Raw genomic sequence first — 20,822 nt, forward strand, 5'->3', positions numbered from 1 at the left:
TTCTTATTTTATAAAATAAATGAACAACAATATTTTCAACAGGTATTTGAATGACGTGGTCATTCAACATCATGACACTATAGTAACATCTTCTGATCTTGGATTAGCAGTTACCTGTCAATATGACTTGACAAACAAAACGGTCGCAAATGAAGTGGATCTCGGAATTACTGGTGACATTCAGACAGGAATTTCAGAGGAAGTTATTGTAGATTCACCTAATGTTGCTATGAGAATTACAGACAGGAGTGGTGATGACACTATTGCTTCTGCTGAAGTTGGAGATCCATTGGTAATTTTTTTTATATTATTATTGCAAAGTAACGAAGTTTTCATTTATATTCTACAAACCCACCAGATGGATTTTATAATTTATATATTTATATTTATACAGGCTCTACGATTTGAAATTATGGATCAAAATTCACCTTTCGAAATTTTCGTCCGAGAACTTGTTGCCATGGATGGTGTCGACTCTAGTGAAATCACTCTCATCGATAGTCGCGGTTGTCCAACTGATCATTTCATTATGGGACCTTTGTATAAATCAACATTTAGTGGAAAGGTAATCAATCATCACCGAAATTATCGGTATATATTATTAATTCGAAATTAAAGTCACTTGAACATGTGGATCATTTTATTAAATTTAAAAATAATTTCAGACGCTGCTCTCACACTTTGATGCCTTTAAGTTCCCATCGTCGGAAGTGGTTCAATTCCGTGCCTTGGTTACACCGTGCATGCCTACTTGTGAACCTGTCCAATGTGACGGTGGACCAAATGAGCTTCGATCCGTCATGTCATACGGCCGTAGGAAGAGACGTTCGACCCCCGCAGCACCCACTGACGACATGCTGCTTGTGCAGACTATTCAAATTACTGATAAGTTTGGTTTTGATAAGCAAAAGGCCAAGAACGTAACTGAGGATATGGTGTACGTAAGGGAAACAGACGGTACATGTGTTAATGCGTCTGGAGCTATGTTAGCAGCTGCTGCATTTATTGCGGCCCAGTTAGTCGTGCTTGCAGCGTGGACATGTAGTTGGCAGCGCCGACGCGCAGCAGCTAAAGCTGCAGAACTACTTCCTGGACCCAACGCGCCCTCAGCGCTTTGCAAAGTCTATGATGCTAGTTTCTCACGTGCGCATCAGAGGCACTTTTGAATAAATTTAAGTTTGTTGACGTCTATGTCTGCAATAGTAGTATATTAATTTAACATAAATACCCCCGTCGGCTCTAAGCTCTTAAAGACAACGTGAGTGTGTAACGTTTACTTTATGGGAGCGTAAGATGACGACAGCGGTTAGAATTATAAGTGTCAAACGGATTAACTTTTATACCATGTCAGGCAATAAGTTGATCCGGACGCGGAGACGGGGACGACCTACAGAGCGTGCGCGACTGTGGATGAATGCAAGGGATAAGGCATGAGTTAATCAGATTTTTGATTGTATGAATGACTGGGTACACTCGCTTGTCCCCTTCTCTGGAGTCATATTGGGATTGTGACCGTGAGTCGTTAGTAAGGCCATGTCGCTTCTGTTACTGTACACTTCGACCTCATAACAAGAGTCCAAGGTTGTATTGTATCATATCATAAATTTAGCATAAGCTAGGTTCATTTGATAATAGTGATAAATAAGTTAAAATTCCATATCCAGTACCTTTTAAGTAGAAAACTGAGCATGCGACCTAAGTCAAACAACGGTAGATAAGCGGCCATCCCGACATCGTAATTTATTGAACTTAGCTTAGTTTTTTTACATAATTTATGTTCGATAACGAATAAAATAAAATCTTTTTTAATAAATTTTTATTTTATAAATAATATATGCTTACGACAAAATTCTTGCAATGTTAAGTGAAACTGCTATATTTATAATGGTATTTTAGTGCCTTATTCAAGTATTGTACTAATAAATTGTGAACTTATAATCTAATTTAATCCGTCCAAATTGCCAATTACCTGCAATAAAGTTTTTTTAGTAAAATATATGTTTTATTTACCCCTTAAGATTAATAATTAATAGTTTAATAAAAATTCAATCCCGATTTAATATCATTCATTGTTTTAACTGCAGTTTATTAATAATTCTAGTTAATGAACACGAAGTGCGCAAAATTTCGAATAGTAAAGAATCAACTCTTGATATGATAAAAGTCATCTTAACACATTAGTCATACACTTATAGAGATATTGAGGCAACGCTCGAAAAGCTTACAGCGTATAAATAAAGGAATGACAGCGAAGTTCCGATATATATTTTATGTCTAAAGAAAATCTATTTGTGTTTTTGTTATATAAACAAATGTAAAGTTCATGTACAAAAACTTTCTTATTAAGATCAACTCATCGGACTATAGATGATATTCAAGAATTAATAATTTCGATTTTCAATAAAGTTCAGGCAGTATAATAAATATTATTTATCCTTTTATGTTGTACGAAAATTTGGTTTTTGACTATTTCATTTAATTTTAATTTACATTGTTTCTGTATTTCATACATAGCAGGGTAGGCAAAGGGAACCTAGTGTTAAGAGACTCCATTTCCATATGATATAAATAAATAATCTCTATATTTAGCGTGTATCTATAGTATTGTATATATATTTTATATTGTTTGAAGTTAACAAGGTCTCTAAGTAACCTAATAGATGTATTATTTTAGTAAAGTGACACATGTAATTCGTGCGATATTTATTTAATATTTTTTTTCAATAAATGATTAGTTAACACGTCTCCCTCAATTTAAAAAAATGCCATCTATGTTGTTACTGACGTAACGTTAACGTATCAATAAAATATCTATCGTTTTGGGTGTGCCCCACAAATAAACGTTAATGAATGCATAATCTTCCCACATATTAACACAGATTGGGAGAACCGTAACAAAAATGGTCAAACTATTTGACCAGTTCTAGATATATTCAAAAACGGCACGCATAAAAGAGATGAGATCTCTAAGTTGGGTTTGCATGGCATAATCACGTGTGAAGGAGCACACCTCACGTCGGCATTCGTGCTTTAGATTAGATCGTACAGTGCAGACGACAGCGGCACGCGACCGTCAGACACGTGCCGCACTGACAACAACCATTAGCAAACGCTGCTAAGAATCTAAGTTGCGTTCTGAGATTAAGATTACTGCTCCAAGTAAATGGCTCAACTCGAAATTCCTGAACAAGCTAGATACTCTGCCGATTGCCCAGTTCATCGCATAAATTCAGATTTAACAGGTACATCTTCTATAAATAACCAATCATTCTGGAAGACTATAAAATAAAACCATCTAAAGCAGCATTGTCCATGGAAAATAAAGTCCTTCACAATAGCATGAAATATTCATAAAATCAACCGTCTTATGGTTATGTGCAGACCACCACTTGAAAGAAAGCTTGAAAGTAATAATTCAATTGAAGTTGTAATAAATCAATAGCTTATATATTATGTAAATATATGATCATATATATACTGATTAGCATTTAAAACGTTTGAATTACATATGCTTGAAAATTTATGCATTTATGTAATGTAAAATATAAAAATAAATGATATTTGCTTCGGCATTTTGCTCTGAATCTATTGGGACGAATTATACGATAGTATCTTTTGTTCGGGAAAGCTACGAGAATGAAATATGACCATAGGCTTATCACTTATAAAAGATGCAGCGCGTCCTGAACGTTATAAAGGACTATCGTATAATTCAAAAATCTATAGTTGTAGGAATGTACTTTTTAGTATAATGTAAACGTATATGTACATACAGAATTATCCATGTAAAAATTTAAATCGAAAAAATAACGATGCTTTTTCAAAATAATAAATACACTAAAAATATCTTTATCATTTCGTTTCCTGTGCATCTGATAACAGTAATAATTAATGAATCTGATTTTATGTACTTAGGTATATTTGAGATTTAAGCTCCTGTAAAATAAATGTTGTCTCTTCTTGAAAACATTTAATAACTAACACTCAGTCAGTCATACTGGGCTCAGTCATTAAAAAAAACTTAGTCAATCAAATCACTAAAACGAACAAATTGATAATAAGTAGGTATTTCTAGAAAAGATATTTTTTTTCGGGCACTGAAGCTATAATAGTATGACAGAGTAAAAGCATCTCACTGTTCTCAACAAAATTATAAGAGTCTTTTATTATTTTAAATATCAATTATATCGATAACTATAACTCTAGGTAAATAAGAAAAATATGTAAACTTACGCATGTATCAAGCAGCAAAAGAAAGAATAAGAAAAAAATGTAGCATAAAAAAAACGATAAATCGTAAACAAGAATAAATTGGAGAAAGAGCAAATTTACATCGTGTAATCCATTTTAGGTTCATTATTATGGCATTTTCTGGATACTGGTAACGGATATTCATGGAGTAATTTGTGTACTTATTTGCATGAGAATCGTCGAGAGCAATCGCAGTCACGCAAACTCCGGTGCGAAAACGAATTTGGTTTACACGTAAATCAAAAGTCAGTCTTGTAAGGACTACACTTCAAAACTCAAATGCATCAGGAAGGAATCGTGAATTGAATTAGAAATATCGATGAAGCCCGCAATTTATTCTCGTATTTACATATTTATCTTAAGGAGTTTATTCTGTGTACAGGACAGGTTCAGTTCGAGTTTAGCACAAATAATATTGTTTACTTTTTAACTGTTTTAACTAGTATGTATCATAGGCACATTTATAGGTATTTTAGTAAGTTATTTCTTTAAAACGCCCCACTAATCACACCTGGTAATGGACCTGTGACATATAAGAAAAACCAACTGATGCAAAGCGATGAATAAATTGCCTATAGGTGTAAGCATGCCGTAATGATAATATGAGAAGGTGGTCGCTCGATTTCCTGCTTTATGACAGATACCGTAATTATTGGTAAGTCTCGTCAGATCTACAAATTTATTGAGACGGGTCGTTTTTTATTCTTATTAAATTTTAAAATATCAGCACTGCAGGTGGTGGAGAATCCATTCGTCATAGTATCAGGTTATCATTAACTTATGCACCGCAGTTAGTTATACGTGAGCGAGAATAAAACAGGTAGGTCGGGCCTATGAAGCCTAGACAGGACTATCAGTCAAACTTATATTACAAAAGTGATTTGGTTGATTTGTTATCACCAGTGACGAATGGTTTTCAGCGACATTTAATATTAATATATTCATTGTTTCCAGAGTTCTAGATCATCTTTAATTGATCTGGAAAGTAGCTAGCATCTTTCTTTACAACAATCTTTTAATATAATGAGTCATGGTAATACTATTTTTAAATACCCAATCACCTAGGTACTAAATAAGATTAAAAGGTAATAAAGTTAATATAATTTGAAATTAGCAAGTATATACAAACACATCCAACCAGAACGCAGCACAGCGTAAGTAAAGAAGAAACGAGGATTTCAACTAGCTAAATTAAGATCGCTTGGCGTCTATAAAATAATTCGTGAGCAATAAATCATGTGGCACAATAGATGTGCGAATAACAATAATATACAAGTATACCCCCCCAGTACCAGTATCCGTGGCATCGGAAGTGTTGAGTGAGATCACGAAGCGGACGCGCTAACAATCCGCTAATAGGGATCGTGCTCGTGACCCCGCCTTCCTTTGCTCGACAATATTATCCCGACTGACGGATACCATTATTGCTTCTATTGTAAATATCCAATCTTTTTTCGTCGGCACAATCTGTCTAACAGTATAAAACTGTTCCGCTATTGTAATCGTATTAGGAAATAATTGTTATATTTTTTGTGGTTGTGTTGTATGGAAAATTGTTATTTTTGTTGGATTTATCTAACAGAGGTCTTGGGTTTAAGTTCAACATTTATCATTTTTTTTTGTTTGTGTCGATTTACAGGCTCTTGGTAGAACGATAGACAAACTGATACACGTGGTAGAGGAGGTAATTTTCAAATATTTTTTACGACATACAGAATGGTCTGAAATTTTACCGTTTTCGAGATGTCGGCCATTAAAAAATGTAATTTTCAATTGATGTATTTCTCAAAATAAATTATGAAAAGTTAATATGGTTTGTATATGATATTCGTAATTGATAATTGAGTTAAATCTACTAAACTTTTGTTTTTTACGAAGTCTATTTTATATGCTACATTTTTTGTAGATTTTACGAAGTACTACTGAAAATAAACAAAAAATATATCGAGTTAGAGGAGGCTGCTTGGGCATAGCGTCCGACAATAGCTAGTTTTAATATAATTGTATTTGCAGCGTTTTCGCGTTACGAAACTACGTTATTGAGCAATTATGCTTCGTGATGATAGAGTAACTTTTGATGGGAAAGAAGGGAACAATTTTGTATTTGAACGCGAAACCCTCTGTTTTTATTTAGAGAAAATTGTAAGTTTTATAAGTAATGCACCGGGCATTGTAAATTTTTTATGATCATAAATCGTTTCATAATATAATTTGAGTAAAACCTTGTTATCTTGCCTAATTAAAAAAAAATCAGTTCATATTTTATACAGTATCGAACATTTTATAATTTAAATTATCTTGGTAATAAATTATCATCAACAAGTGGCAAACCAACAATTATTTTTTATTACAGAAAAACCATTAATATTATCAAAAAATAAATTTAAGATTAAATTAGTTATGTTAAAAAATTGTAAAAAGAACAGGATATCCCATTACAGCACGTCAATAACATTCAAGTAAATTAAGTTAAAAAGTATTTTAATGAATTCGATTGACTTTTTCCTCAATAACACCTTATCATTATCTATATAAAACGCCTCCATATCCGTAGATAATAACTATTAATTATTAACACGATATAATTATACATCAGATACAATATGTATTATGCAATTTTTTTTTGTTTCGCGCCTTGTCACGCTATATGAACCTAAGAAGTTAAGGCACTCCATCTCGTCGTCTTACCACTGCATTTCTAATGCCGACCCTGTCAAATGCGTGATAAAGCGTGAAAAAAAAAAAACAAACTTACCCTCAATCGCTGGTCACCGACCGTCCAAACGCGGCTCGCGAAGTCATTGGACGCGCCCACTATGTAAGCGCCGGTCGCGTCGAAGTCCACCGACATCACGCCCGCGTTGGACCCAACGAGCGCCCCTTTGCTCTCCACTGAGCCAACTGTCAAAACTTTTTAAAATATTTGTTCATGCTAAATTTAACTAGATATATGTACAAGTTGTATGAAATAGATGACAATATTTGTATTTTCATATATGGTTTTCCGACCAAGTCACATAGATTCTATGAATTTCGTAAAATTTTCACTATTACTTTTCGAGCTTAGGTAGAGCGAACCAAGTTGTTGCTAGAAATAAACATAATTTATCCCTTCAAGTGGGAATCGATCCCACAATCGCTGAGTTTACAGTCAGACGTGCCGCTGCGCCACGATGGTCAACAACTCAACTGTTTAATTTTATTTATTTTCATTTGCCGTGCTTTCATCAAAGTAAAGTTTTCATTATTATTGAAAATATTTTTCATAAAATGAATATAAAGTTTATTAAAAATACCTTGAATAACAGTAAAACCATTTCACTAAATGATTTTTGGGATTAAAGTTATTTCTACGACGAAAGGACCTCGTATTTATTTAGCATTAGTTTAGCATTGTAACTTATAGTATTAAAATCTAAAATGTTTATTCCATACATTATAATATTTAGTGATAATATAACACCAGTGCATTTGCATAATTTAAAATAACTCTATCCAGAGTAGCTCCATCTATCAGAGGATCCCGTATAAACGTAACGGTTATTATATAAAATTTACTGCTATATTAAGAGAAAACCACTGGGAATTTCTTTCAAGTCAGGCTAATAAATACAACTTCTGTCTAAAAACGTGGTTGCGTCATTTAATAAATATTATAGTGTAACTCAACTACACTATGGTATTACAAAATCTGTTACTTACGTTTCGAAACATCCCATAATTTAACTTTTCTATCAGCTCCCCCGGTGGCCACCAGGCGGTCAGTGGGACTCCATTTAACGGCGTTGACTTCGCCGTCGTGTGCATCCTAATTGTAAGTTATGAATAGTTTAGAATCATTTAATTAATTAATTAATACAGAATTCTCATCAAGTTATGCATAGTTTTTTTATATATTAAATATATCACGTAATTTATTTAGTTTCATTATAATTTTGAAATATAAACCCATATATCAAATAAAATATTAAAATAGCTAAGACGAATGCTAATAGATTTAAAGTAGATTATACATTTTGCATGTCTAATCAGCTTGATGTTTTTTAGCCGATTATGCTGCGGAACAGAAAGAACATGTCCTGCCACTATTAAAGTAGGTAGCAACTATAGCTTTTATCAGAGTATCATATTCACATGAAAGGTGAACCGTTACATATTAAGGCAAAATATAAGTTGCTTCTGATGTTTAAAGTAAAGGAAATTTTCAATTGTCTTTTAAATGCAATCCAAATTGAAATGCAAAAATTAGGGAATAGAAATTAGTTGCCCTTCATAAATTTTCAAACTTTTTTTGATAAGCACGATCATAACGACGTGTGAAATGTAAATGTAATTATAAAAATAAAAAATTTGTAATTACATGTGAAATGTAATATATAATATGTGTAATAGCAATGAAAGAAATGCATATTTTATAAAATCTATATGTATTATAAAATTTTTATCCTAAATTCAAAATCTTCGTTAAAAAAACAAGCACCTAGAGGTTTTATTTGCTAATTAAAAGAACCCATCAGTATGATCGTTCACATTACATTACTCTATAAAATGGCGAGCAAACCCTTTCCTGCATACTAGAAAATATAAAATATCAGATAACATTCAATGTACTAGGATACTTTTCATTTATCTCCCGGCCGTACGATTATTGAATTAATAAGGTATAAGATGAACTATTCGCGCTCAAAAGATGATAGAGTACCTACCATCTCGCTCGCTCGTAACGGTATTTTGTTATTTCATAATAAAATGTCCATATCTTTAATAAAAACATTAATATCTTCACTCAAAAAGTTATTTCCTTGCACTTTCAATATAAAACAATAACTGTCCTTTTCATAGGTTTAGTGGTAATTACATTAACTGTTCGCAATGTTTTACGATGTAGGGAATAGAGCTTCGTATGTTCGTTATAATAATAGATTAGTAATACGTTTTACCTGTACATTTACTTTTTATTTGCTTTCTTTTCTCATTGTATTATATCGTATTTATTAAAATAACTATATGAATAGTATAGTTTATTTTTAAATAAAAAGTATTTATATAAATAGAAATTATTTTCACTTTATGTAATAGTAGTTATGTATATTAAGGTATTTAAGTAGGTATTTACGTTACATAATGCACTATTTTTTAGATGGTCGCGAATGATAACACTAGAAAACATTACAATTCAAAGTATAAGAAAATGTTATATATTGTAAGCGAATAATCTGGTTAAAATAATTTATTTTATTTCTAAAATCGATTATCATTTTGTCATACTTGTATGTTTTTTAAAGGACCAACACTAAATTAGTGTGAAAATAAATTTATATACGCGCAAATACAATTGGTTTCTGAAGATTAAACTGACTCATAAAGTTCAAGTTAAAGAATGCTCGCGGTCTGCGAACTTAGCAGAAACGAATCCCAAAAAAAAAAAATTAAAAGCCTACCAAGACACTGCGATGATATATTGATAACATTATACAACTGGAAAGGTGCATTCCATTTTAATAATCAATTCGCGCTATTATTTGTCATTTATATAGTTATTATTTATGTACCGCACTTAAGTTTTAAATAAATTACTGTGTCCTAAGTAATATAAGAATAAAATTACTCACACAATAACTGGTAGAGTAACCATGACAAATTACAGTAGTAGGTTCGACGCCGCATTTAGATCGTATTAGCTGAGAAATGAAATACTAGTTTTTTGCGTTATTGAAAGTGATTAATAACGTGAAAGCGACGTATAAAATATGGTGAAGCTGATCATATTAAATCGAATACAAGTAGCTTTCAATGCTGGTAGGAGATAAATAACTTTTGTATAAAAGAGACAAAATCCACATTTGCACAGATTAATTTATATTCCACTTCCTTATACAATTAATATACATCATGTTTTCTTGTTTTATAGCTATATCATTTTATGGCAAAATTGTTAATAGTTTTTTATAAAACTCGACCGCATAAAACTAGAGTGAGAAAATTAGGCCATTTGTTTAATATATTTTGTAAATTTTTCATTTCTATACAGGTTGTTGTACGAGCAATAAGAGAGGCTGTCGTAACGCAGGAGCATAACATACGACGGTTGTCGGTCCGATTCCCATTCGGGTGAATGAAATATTTAATATTTTCATGTTCTCGCTCTGGTAACGAGGCAAAGCGAGGCTTTGAGTTTCGTCACTCACCACGCAATGCGTCTAGAATTCCGCGGCAAGTGGGGAACGGAGTGTCTGCCCCCTGCCACGAGTAACGCCACTGGTCTCATTGTTTGTTTTAATATGTAAGAATTGAAAAAATCTGCAAACAGATGATGTACTAACTCAGTCACACTTCATAAACATTACAAATAAGAGAAGTTGTGCTGTATCTGATACTTTCATACATTGCTTCATGGGGATGAGCCTGGAGGCCTTTAGGGTCTTATCACTTAGACTAAGGAAGGAGAAGGAAAGGGGAGAATATGAGCTAATGCTGCCCAGGCGGTCAGCTATCGTTATTATAATCGCTAATCTGATATAATATTTAGGTAAATTCAAAGTTTAATCATAATAATATTTACAGATATTACAGTAGATAGAACAAACAAAATACTTACAAATCTTAACGCCGCTTTCGTAGGCAACGCTGTCGCGTAGTACGGCATTGAGTCAATGATTTTATCATCGGAACTACTTCCAGAGCCCCCGCTATTTCTACTGCTACCTTCTCTTGCTGCTTCCTCTAACTCCTTCCGAACTTTGTCGCTTTTTTTCCTAAAATCAAAATAAAATTTTAAATATCAAATAATATAAGTATAAAACAAACTTGAAATGATTCGTGCGTAAGCTTATGTACAAGCTTTTTAAAGTTTTTTTCTGTAGCGCCATTTGCCTTCCTGTAACACTCTTGCCGGCTGTTATAATAATTCCATATCCATTATATAACCATGTTAGCCTCGTAAATACAACATGCTGTGCAAAATGCACATGCATAATATAACATGCAAGAATATAAAAAAAAACATGCAAATACAATATTTTTTGACTTGACATTTTCCATGTTATATGTATATAGGTCGTATAAATATTTACAAAATTGTGATTGTTAACCAAACCAAAACTCAATGGAATTTATTTTAGTAAATGTTGATTAATTGTGTACGAAAACGTTTGCATAGTAATAGCAATCGAGAATAATAATATATAAATAATAGCAATATACTTCTATAAAAAAAGCTAAGATATATGTCTGTTTGCCAAAGTACTATATAAACGCTTTCATACTTAATATATAATGAATAAAAAAAACATTTGAAATATTACAGTGTCATTATTATTAAAACTCAAGTGCTACCCTCAAATCTAATTCACATTACACTCAAATATTATTTTTAATTCAATTTTAAATTTAGACAATGAAATACTTATTTTACAAATATGTACAATGAAATAACAAAAAGAAATTTTGACAAAATACATAGTTTTATAATATATCAAACAAAATTTAAACAATGCATTCAACACATTAATATAAAACAAAAGTTATATAAATAAATAGAACATTTCCAATAAAGTAATTTAAAGATACATAAATCAGTAAAGTATTCATAAATCAGAACCACAAAGAAACATTTAGAAAAAAGTAACAAAAAACAGATAAAATATTTTTAAATCCAATATTTTATAAAATGAAAATAATGAGTGGAAAAATCGATCACATGAGTCAGTTTCAGAGTGCAGTTAAATTGTATCATTTGTAATATAAACATGTTTGGAATGTTCGAAGTACTTGCAAAAAAATATATTTCAAAATTAATCTTTGTAATTACATATATTAACGCATCTAAAATATCGATTATTTTGGTTGAATGGATTAACTGTCCATCATACCAACTCAGTAAAGTGAAGAGGTTGGTACATTTTAAAATAATAAAATAATTGTATTAGTAAAAAAATTAAGTTGAATTTTGTAAATACAGACTAAACATTCAAAATTTTCAAATAGATTTTTTTGCACATCAGTTTCGTATAAACTCTGTACGAACGATACGATATGGGTCATTATGAAGAAGTAAACGTCCTTTGAACATCACAATGCCTTATTACCACCAAGACCTCATTCACATTATGTCAAACTCACCCGAAACTAACTCTACCAAACGTGTTGATGAAAAACGCAGTAGGGTTGCTTGACCTGTTGAACAAATTAAAAAAAAGGAAGCAAACAAAAATCATCGACAACTATGCAAGCTTCTAATGCGTGTCACACGCATAGCCCATACTAACACTTACCTATATACTACGAAATACACACAATATACTATTTTTTTTTTCAAACTTCCAGTGCCAAAGTCATATAATATTTTATTTTATTAATTATTTATTTCATTAATAATTAATTAAATAATTCGCGGAAATTGGCCCTAACAACTGTACTCTTTTTCAATGAATTGATTTTTCAAAAAATCGGTGACACTATCATTAATATAAATTTTGAAATACTTTTGCACTAATAGTTGGATTTGTTAAAAGGTGCGAATTAACCAAATATAGTGATACTAAATGGGATCATTTATACATTCGTACATTAAATATACGATATACGATACGAAGTACTGTGCTCTAAATAATCTTTATAAAACCATTCTCTACTATTTTCATTAAAATATCAAGTACAGGAAGTTTAGATACACTCTAAACAAGGTGCAGTTCTACAAATTTCGATTTAATCATTCTATAGCTTATTATTTTACAATCACCTTATTCCCAACAATATAAATTATACAAACATAAACAAGCCATACAGCTTTATCAATATTTTTCACACGAAAAAACTAAAATAGCAAAAACATTTTAAAATAAAAATGAAAAAAAAAAATGTCTTTCATTGAGCATTAAATTAGGATACATGCATCTGGTTGGTTCAAGAAATCTATTATAATATCAGAAAAAGATTGATAATCTTACTTTAGAAAGTGTTCATTTTCTTCATTCATTTTATCTGCATCTTTAGCTTTGTATTTTATAAGTCGTTCTACGAGCGACCGATTTTCATCCTGCAACAAGAATATTACAAAACCGAGTTTCACAACACTGTCATACGTACATAGCAATATTAATAAATAAAACACCTTTTTGGGCATTATAACTAAAATTTTTAGTGTTAAAATACTTTACTAAGACGAAAATGGATAAATTCAAATATCCAAACTGACTGAAATTCATTTTTCGACCGGTCGTGGACTTCGCAAGTAATATAGGCACACGTGAATGTGTTATATATAAAGGTAATCACATGAGAGCCGTGAACTATACAGGGCGTTTACGATTATGATTCTCAGAAAATTAGTTAGGGAAAATGAAAGTGTTTTACTTAGCAATGAGAAACAATTAATTACATTGCGTTGAAAAAAAATTATCCATGTCCATTTAACCATATTTCAGTAAATAAGAATTAATTTTAAATATTCGCCCAATATCTATAACATTTTAAAAGTATTATTATTTTATAAAAAAAAAATCCATTCTAATAAAAATATCACATATGAAAAATTAAATATAATTCAATATTAAAAACCACTCTGAATATGATGGACAAGATAGCGAATTGGTCTGGCATATTGCCACGATTGAGTGATGTAATAAAAATTTGAAGATCCAGTGGAATAGTTTGATTCCAGTTATGTGTACGTTTGGTTTAAGTGCTCGAGACTAGCTGGAAGCACGATGTACCCCACATACGAATGTTTTAAGCGACAATGAAATATCAAAGACCTACGGCCTTCATGTTTTTTCCGTCGATTGCGATGCAAGAATTATTTAATTTGTAAGTTTAAAATACTCATAAACCCAAAAGTAGTACAACAAATGCTCAAATATTCAGAAACTTTGAATATATTATTACTATCTCCCACATAGTTTCGAGGTTTGAAATAACGACTAACCTTGAGTTTTATAACTTCCTATTTTATTTAACAAATCGTCTTTTGTGATATCTATAATGAAGCAATAAAAATTGGAAAAATGAGTTCTTCTTAGTGTTTAGTTTATATTAATAAATGTATTCACAAAACTATTTTAGATGATCGGCAGTAAAGTATTGACATAGAAAAAAAAATTTAAATGACTTATGCATAATTTATTTATTAATTAACTTAATTTATTAAATTACGACAGTTACTCAGAAACATTCCAATTACTAACCTTTTTTATAAGTGAAAAACATTTTATGATAGTCCTAACAATAACATTAACTTAGAATGATAGGAACAGTTTTTTAATACATTATGAGGTTATCAGAACAAGTCATGAACACTAGGAAGTAGAAGTTTTAAAATATGCATATTCATATTGTATTAAAATGAAAGGAAAAGTAAGCATTTTAAAGATTGAATATCAATTTTAATTATTATGTCATGTAATAAATCTGCAATAAGGTTCTAATATAATATACCAGTGTGTTATATAAATATAGTGTACGTAGTATATGTATATTCATACCATATATTTATAAATATGGCATATTAATAAAATTCTATGAAAATGGGGATATTTTCGATAGATTCGATAAGAATAAATTTAAATATTAATTGCCGCAAACATATTATACGATGCTTACACAAGGCTAGTCATATTAATTATAATGTCATTAATTCCGTATGCATTGAGTGTCAATAATATTAATATACCAACGTCTATTCTTAGTAACATAGTAACTTTCTCAAGGTTGAAATCTATAGTTCAGAAATACAAATCTAAGTCTTTATTTTTTCTATTGTCACTATAATATCGGTATTTATTTACTTATCTTTAAACTGCATATTATAAGTAATATTTGGATAGCCTGAGAAAAAATCCCGAAATCACAATTAAGTTTAAGTGCGAATAATAGCAAGAGTGATAATGAAATAAAAAAATAAAATCGAATAAAACTATAATTAATACCTGTGCTTTTCTTAACTTTTCTTCAATAGATGCAAATGCTATTTGTAATGCTTGGTGTTCATCTCTTAACATTTGATTGAGCCCTTTCAATTCATTCATGCTCGTTTCGTACATTAGTATTTCAGCACGGAGGGAAGCTATTAATGCTGTGTTTTCTGAAATTCTGACAAAAATAAGATATTTAAATAACTGTTTAGAAAAAACATATATTTAATTTTATTATAAATAATAACATAAAAAAATACTAATTCTATTAAATTTTGAAGACATTGCATGTTGAGTGGGAAAACTTAATTCTAAGCTTTGTTTGTTGCCAGGGCGAGGACATTGAAATAATTATACAAATAAATCTCCCTGTTGGAAAATCCAACAACCATAGCACATTAAAAGGCTGAGCTTTTATATGTGTAATTGTCTACATTAATAATTGAAAATAAATACATAATGATATTTAAAACTTGATGGATTGACTCAAAATATTTTTTTATGATTTAATATACACATATATTATTGATACTTTCTAATGACATTTAAAGAATAAAGCTGTATATTTTTGATAAGATACATCCAGTATCTTATCAAAATATTCATATCTCTTTCTTAGAATTTAAAGAAAGAGAAGTAATTTATTTGAACAAATTCATACTTTTTTTTCAATATAGAATATTTAAAAAAATGTATATATTATTATGTATATATTTTTTAAAATAAGATAATCCACAATGGGTGTTGTGTAGTTAGAATCAAACATGTTTACCTCAACCAACCCTACTCAGGTTGATTTTGAACTTTTACAATGTGATTCTCTACCAGCTATATGTTAATTATTTAATTAATAAAAGCTATTTTATCTTCTTTGATATAGTTAAAATACAGTATAAACAGCCTAGGTATCAATTTCATCAAGTCACTACATTAAATGTTGCTGCAGATGCTATATCTGAATATTGTAGTATTGTAGAATGCTAGTTAAAAAGCATTGTTTTATAAAAAGGTGCTTACATAACGTCCTTGAACTGTAAATTTTTTTCCAAATCATGCACTCTGGCATTCAGATTAATTATTTGTTGTGCACTTTCACCCCTTCTTCGGTGCATAGAAGTGAGTTCCTCTTGTTGAGATAAAATTTTCTGTTCTAATGCCTGTACTCTTTCATTTGTAGCACCTGCTGAAAAGTTAATATCATTTTATTAAGTTAAATAACTTTTATTTTCAATTTTGTGCTTTATCCCACATAAATTTAACTGGATCCAAAATTTTTATTTGAGATATTGCATAATCAATAAGCAGATCAGCATCAACATCTCACTTTGTCTTGAAAAATGAAAATAATTTATTAGATTACCCTGAATAGGGTTTGTGTGGTGTGGAGTGTCTTAACTATATGCTCCCTCTGTCTATCTTGCAACATGCAAGATACAGAGTAACGCTAAAAATAAAAGAATAGGGTACAAACCTACAAGCAAGTAATTTAAGTTTGATTTAAAATAATTGTAACTTTAGAAATAATATATTTTATTAACTACTAATGCTTAGAAAAACTAACAAGGAAAGAGATATAAATACTAAAACTATTTTGGAAGCAATATATCTAACTATTTCATAGCTTATAAGAAACAGATGTACTAACCTCCAGCGCTTAAAACACTCTCTGTATTGGAGAACCTAATTCTTTCATTCAACAATGTTAGCTGCAAATTTTCATTTTTCAAAGTGCTGACATTGTCAAAGAGCCGACTTTCTGAAATGTGTTAATATAAATATAACATATCTTTTTTATTCATAAACTGTACATTTTATCCCTTTATACTATCAATCTTGCATTAACACAAAAAATAAACATTCATATCAAATGTTGTTGATCTTATAATAAATAGTTTGCTAAGGCGATTAACTAAGATAGTATTCTTAGTTTTACTATGATAAATAAGTATTATATGCGTGCTATAAAAATATAAATAGGAAGAAAAAGGTACAGGTAGGTTATGTTACTCACGAAAAGCTATGATATCTTGAAATGCTGCAGTCTCGCGCTTATTGCGATTCTGAATTTGATTTATTATATTGTTTCTCCAATCTCCGTTTTCCATTTTCAAGTTTGAATGTTATAACATGAATTAATTTAAATATTTTTCGATGTTCTGATATCAAAACAAACAGATGTCATGACAAATAAAAGATATATAAAACTAGTAACAATTAATAAACGGGACTTGTTATTTAAGAAATAATATATTATAAATTTGGTTCTTTTATAATACAATTAAAACGAAAAGAAACATTTTTCCTACTCGTAAATAAACTTTTGACAAATTGACGTTTTACTCAAGTGACATATGTGAACTGTCAAAGAAATGTCAAACCCATTGCTTTGGACTAGAGGTATTTAGCTTATAATTATTAATATAAAAATAACATATAAAAAACTTGAAATAATTAATATAAAATTGCTCCTACACTTATTTAAAAAAAATTGAAAGTTTATGTTATATAGTTTAATGATCTGTGATGTTTAATATTTTTTTACACTGACGTATTTGTTGTAGACTTGTATAGTTAAACGTGCAACACATCATCGAATAGATCGGTAAAATTGAATAAACTTTATCGTGCTCAGCGAGGATGCTCAGTATTAAGGTAGCGATTTGGCCACGAGGTACACCACAACCGGCCGGCCGGTGCAACACATAGCTTATGGTGCCATTACCCTATTTAATAATTATCACATTGCCCAAGAAAACATTTTAAAATATTATGTCCCATAGGCCTAATATAAAGGCGATGACGTCCTATCAAACAGTCACATAATGTTTATGATTATTACATATTTATCTGTTGACAAATGCAGCATAATAGTGTTACAGGCGGTGTGCCGGCGAAGCTGCGAGTGAGCCGCTAGTGATTTTATATAAGTATACATAACTAAATTAATATAGAAGTATACATATATTAAAACAAATACTAAAGAAAACAATGTAATAATTTTATATGTTTCATATTACGGCGTTTTAAATAATTTATGCTAAGTACATTAAATTCTTTTATCACAATTTTATTTAAGATCAAAGGTAAGAAGAAAGGTGGATGTGAAGGTAATAACGACGTAAATAATTGGTTTGAATTCATTAAAGGTCTTATCTTTCGCTAAGAATAGATAAATTCCGTATTCATTTGGACTTTGACTGCTACTATTCAATTAAGAATTGGAGATTCAATTATAAGTTTTGAGCCCGCGCCGCCACTGCTTGAGGTGCGCATCGGTGCCTAAATTAAATTGTACCTACTTTGAATCATTATCTGTTACCTATTGGACTTCTTCACTAACTTTTTTAAACCATTGCATTTTAAAATTCTCAAATATCTCGGTGACTCTGGAGACATTCTCATGAGACATGTTCAAGTGAGATGTATTTTTATTAAAAAATGATCGATCTTTCAAGATACTGAGCAAGCATAAAACTTTTAAAGGATTTTATATTGATAGAGGGTACTGGCATCAACAACCGATAAAGACTAATCGATACTTTTGTTAAACTTTAGAAAATAATGGAATAATATAAATTTCTTGATAATTCTTAAATTATCATCGTTAAACTAAATGCATATATTATAATTTCTGTTGACATTTCACCCAATATAATATTTTTTCCCGCCATTTTATTGGAAATTTGATAGTAGTGCTTTAATGTAAAGATATCTTATGATTAACTTTGTTGCGAAACTATTCAAAGTTATATAGCTTATTTTTGTGTTTGTTGAAATAACAAATGTCAATTACAGGTTCCTATTATCCAGTCGTGGCGCAGGGGCACAAAGTATGCTGCATAATCGACTGGTTGTGGGTTCGGTCTCCACTTAAAGAAAGGAAATTTTTATTTAAAATTATATTTTCATTTCTACGCTACTGGTGTCGAGGCAAAGCGCAGCGTTGAATTCCGCCACTCATCACACAATATCTCAAAAATTGAAGTGAGATATGGAAGTGTCTTAGTGGAGAACGGAGCGTTAGCTCTAGGTTCCTAAGTTCCCTCGGCCTACCTTGTTATGTGCGAGATACAGCGTGAAGCTAAAATATATTTAAAAAACAAAATAAAGTTATTGCAAAAAAAATACAATTTATAATTATTAACTGCCATTTGTTGACTTAAAAATAACTTTAAAAAACTTTTTCATGATGCAATAAAATAAGTTAAAGTTAAATTTGAACGAGGGAATCTTGGAGCTGAATTATTCATACATTTCAGATAAATGGTACTGGACGGAATTTGTAATAGAAAAAAATATATAATTATTATCAGTGCTTTCCTTGTACATTTCAACTTCCTTGAATTTAATGAGATAGGTTTTTGCTATGTAAAATTATTCAGCAAATACTTACGCTAAGTAATTTTTACTTTGTTGGAAAGTAATTAAAAAAATATTTTTTGTTATGTATTTTCTATTTATTTCTGAGATGGAAGACAGTGCATAATATGTTATTCTGAATCAGAGTCTTTACCAAATCTGTCCTGCACATTTGAACTACCTGTAAAGCGAAAAATCGATTTGTTATAGTTAAAATCCGAGAAAATGAAGATTTTAAGAAGGAAAAAGATTAAATTTATTCTGTGTCATGCTTACGATCTGCTTCAAAATCATCAGGAAGGAAAAAGCCTTTTGTGCTGAGACGTCGGTCTCCTTCTGAATCTGTAATTGCGTTTCAAGTCAATATTTATTATTTACTTTCATAGAATCTTGTAATTAAACATTGAATGCTTAGTGGTTAGAGCACTTGGGCGGTGACCAAAAGGCGCGAGTTCAAATCCTGCTACATTAAAAACTTTAAATTTGCAAAAAATATATTTATATTTGGTGCTATCTTTTTATATTAAAATGTTAATAGACGAATGTGTTTTTATGTTTTAGTAAGTAATTTCATAATTTCTTTCGTATTATTGTGTAATTAATTTAATGTAAGATTCAACATTTATATTCCTATTTATATCTAACCTGAGCCTTCACCTTCAGATTCACTTTCCCGAATATCTCTTAGATTTGTTTTCTTTATGTCTCGGCCCTTTACAGTCTCTTTTTCCTCGCTTTCACTTGATGACTCAGCTCTAAAAGATCTTTTCCAAATTCTTTTCCCCTCTAAGCCTGTAATATCGTGGACATGCAAATTACCAGATACCTTAAACTCGGTAGATGTAGCATCATAAATCAATAGCCATAAAACAGACAACATTGTGATGACATAGTTCCTATTAAATATTACGTTTATCAAAGTCAAACATTACCTCCATAGTAGTTGCTTATTCGAAGGGATGGAACTCCATTTGTTTCTTGTAATATATCAAATCCAGGATTAAATTTTACTGAAAATGGATAATTATAATTAATTTTATTGATGTAAACTCTATATTTTTTATATTTTCTTATTATTGAAATATAAACAATACTAACATATTTCATCATTTTGAACCTCACTTGATATGGAATTCAACGATAATATCACCTGCAAAATTAAGCTTAATATTAAAAACTTTATTTAACAAATATATTTTTTTAATTAATATATAGCAAACCATGAATGGAGTTCCTATCTTTATTAATTCGGCCATAGAAAAATACATGACGCTTTTGCTCAGACGTTCAATTTACGTTAAT

The 20,822-nt window shown here is 30.3% G+C and overlaps 2 protein-coding genes and 1 long non-coding RNA gene across 9 annotated transcripts in view; 1 reads left to right on the plus strand and 2 right to left on the minus strand.

The window, feature by feature from the left end:
• Positions 1-1,994, plus strand: part of LOC146539975 (uncharacterized) — a 30,896-nt gene extending 28,902 nt beyond the window's left edge. For both annotated transcript variants that reach the window (XM_085207990.1, XM_085207991.1), the window contains 3 exons: positions 43-292; positions 395-565; positions 666-1,994. In XM_085207990.1, coding sequence (XP_085064116.1) covers positions 43-292; positions 395-565; positions 666-1,166 — 922 coding nt within the window. In that variant the 3' untranslated portion in view covers positions 1,167-1,994. The remainder of the gene's footprint in view (positions 1-42; positions 293-394; positions 566-665) is intronic.
• Atg16 (Autophagy-related 16) overlaps positions 1-17,492 on the minus strand; it is a 113,754-nt gene extending 96,262 nt beyond the window's left edge. The window contains exons 1-9 of one of the 6 annotated variants that reach the window (XM_085207993.1): positions 17,173-17,492; positions 16,807-16,917; positions 16,179-16,341; positions 15,177-15,339; positions 13,200-13,288; positions 12,373-12,426; positions 10,850-11,006; positions 7,954-8,059; positions 7,007-7,161 (exon numbers count right to left, since the gene is read on the minus strand). In XM_085207993.1, the coding sequence (XP_085064119.1) occupies positions 7,007-7,161; positions 7,954-8,059; positions 10,850-11,006; positions 12,373-12,426; positions 13,200-13,288; positions 15,177-15,339; positions 16,179-16,341; positions 16,807-16,917; positions 17,173-17,266 (1,092 nt within the window). In that variant the 5' untranslated portion in view covers positions 17,267-17,492. Of the gene's footprint in view, positions 1-7,006; positions 7,162-7,953; positions 8,060-10,849; positions 11,007-12,372; positions 12,427-13,199; positions 13,289-15,176; positions 15,340-16,178; positions 16,345-16,806; positions 16,918-17,172 lie in introns of all 6 variants that reach the window. The other 5 variants (XM_085207995.1, XM_085207992.1, XM_085207994.1 and 2 more) reach the window with 5 other exon arrangements.
• A 2,111-nt stretch (positions 17,493-19,603) lies between these two features.
• On the minus strand, positions 19,604-20,530 carry LOC146539976 (uncharacterized). Its single transcript, XR_014879441.1, has 4 exons — positions 20,453-20,530; positions 20,166-20,312; positions 19,797-19,862; positions 19,604-19,701 (listed from the first exon to the last, which is right to left on the minus strand). It is a non-coding gene; the product is annotated as an uncharacterized LOC146539976 (long non-coding RNA).
• Between the last annotated feature and the right edge of the window lie 292 nt (positions 20,531-20,822).

Source organism: Heliconius melpomene, chromosome 3 (genome assembly GCF_056956725.1).
Source record: "Heliconius melpomene rosina isolate 202511_hmr_F chromosome 3, ASM5695672v1, whole genome shotgun sequence".
Classification (NCBI taxonomy): domain Eukaryota; kingdom Metazoa; phylum Arthropoda; class Insecta; order Lepidoptera; family Nymphalidae; genus Heliconius; species Heliconius melpomene.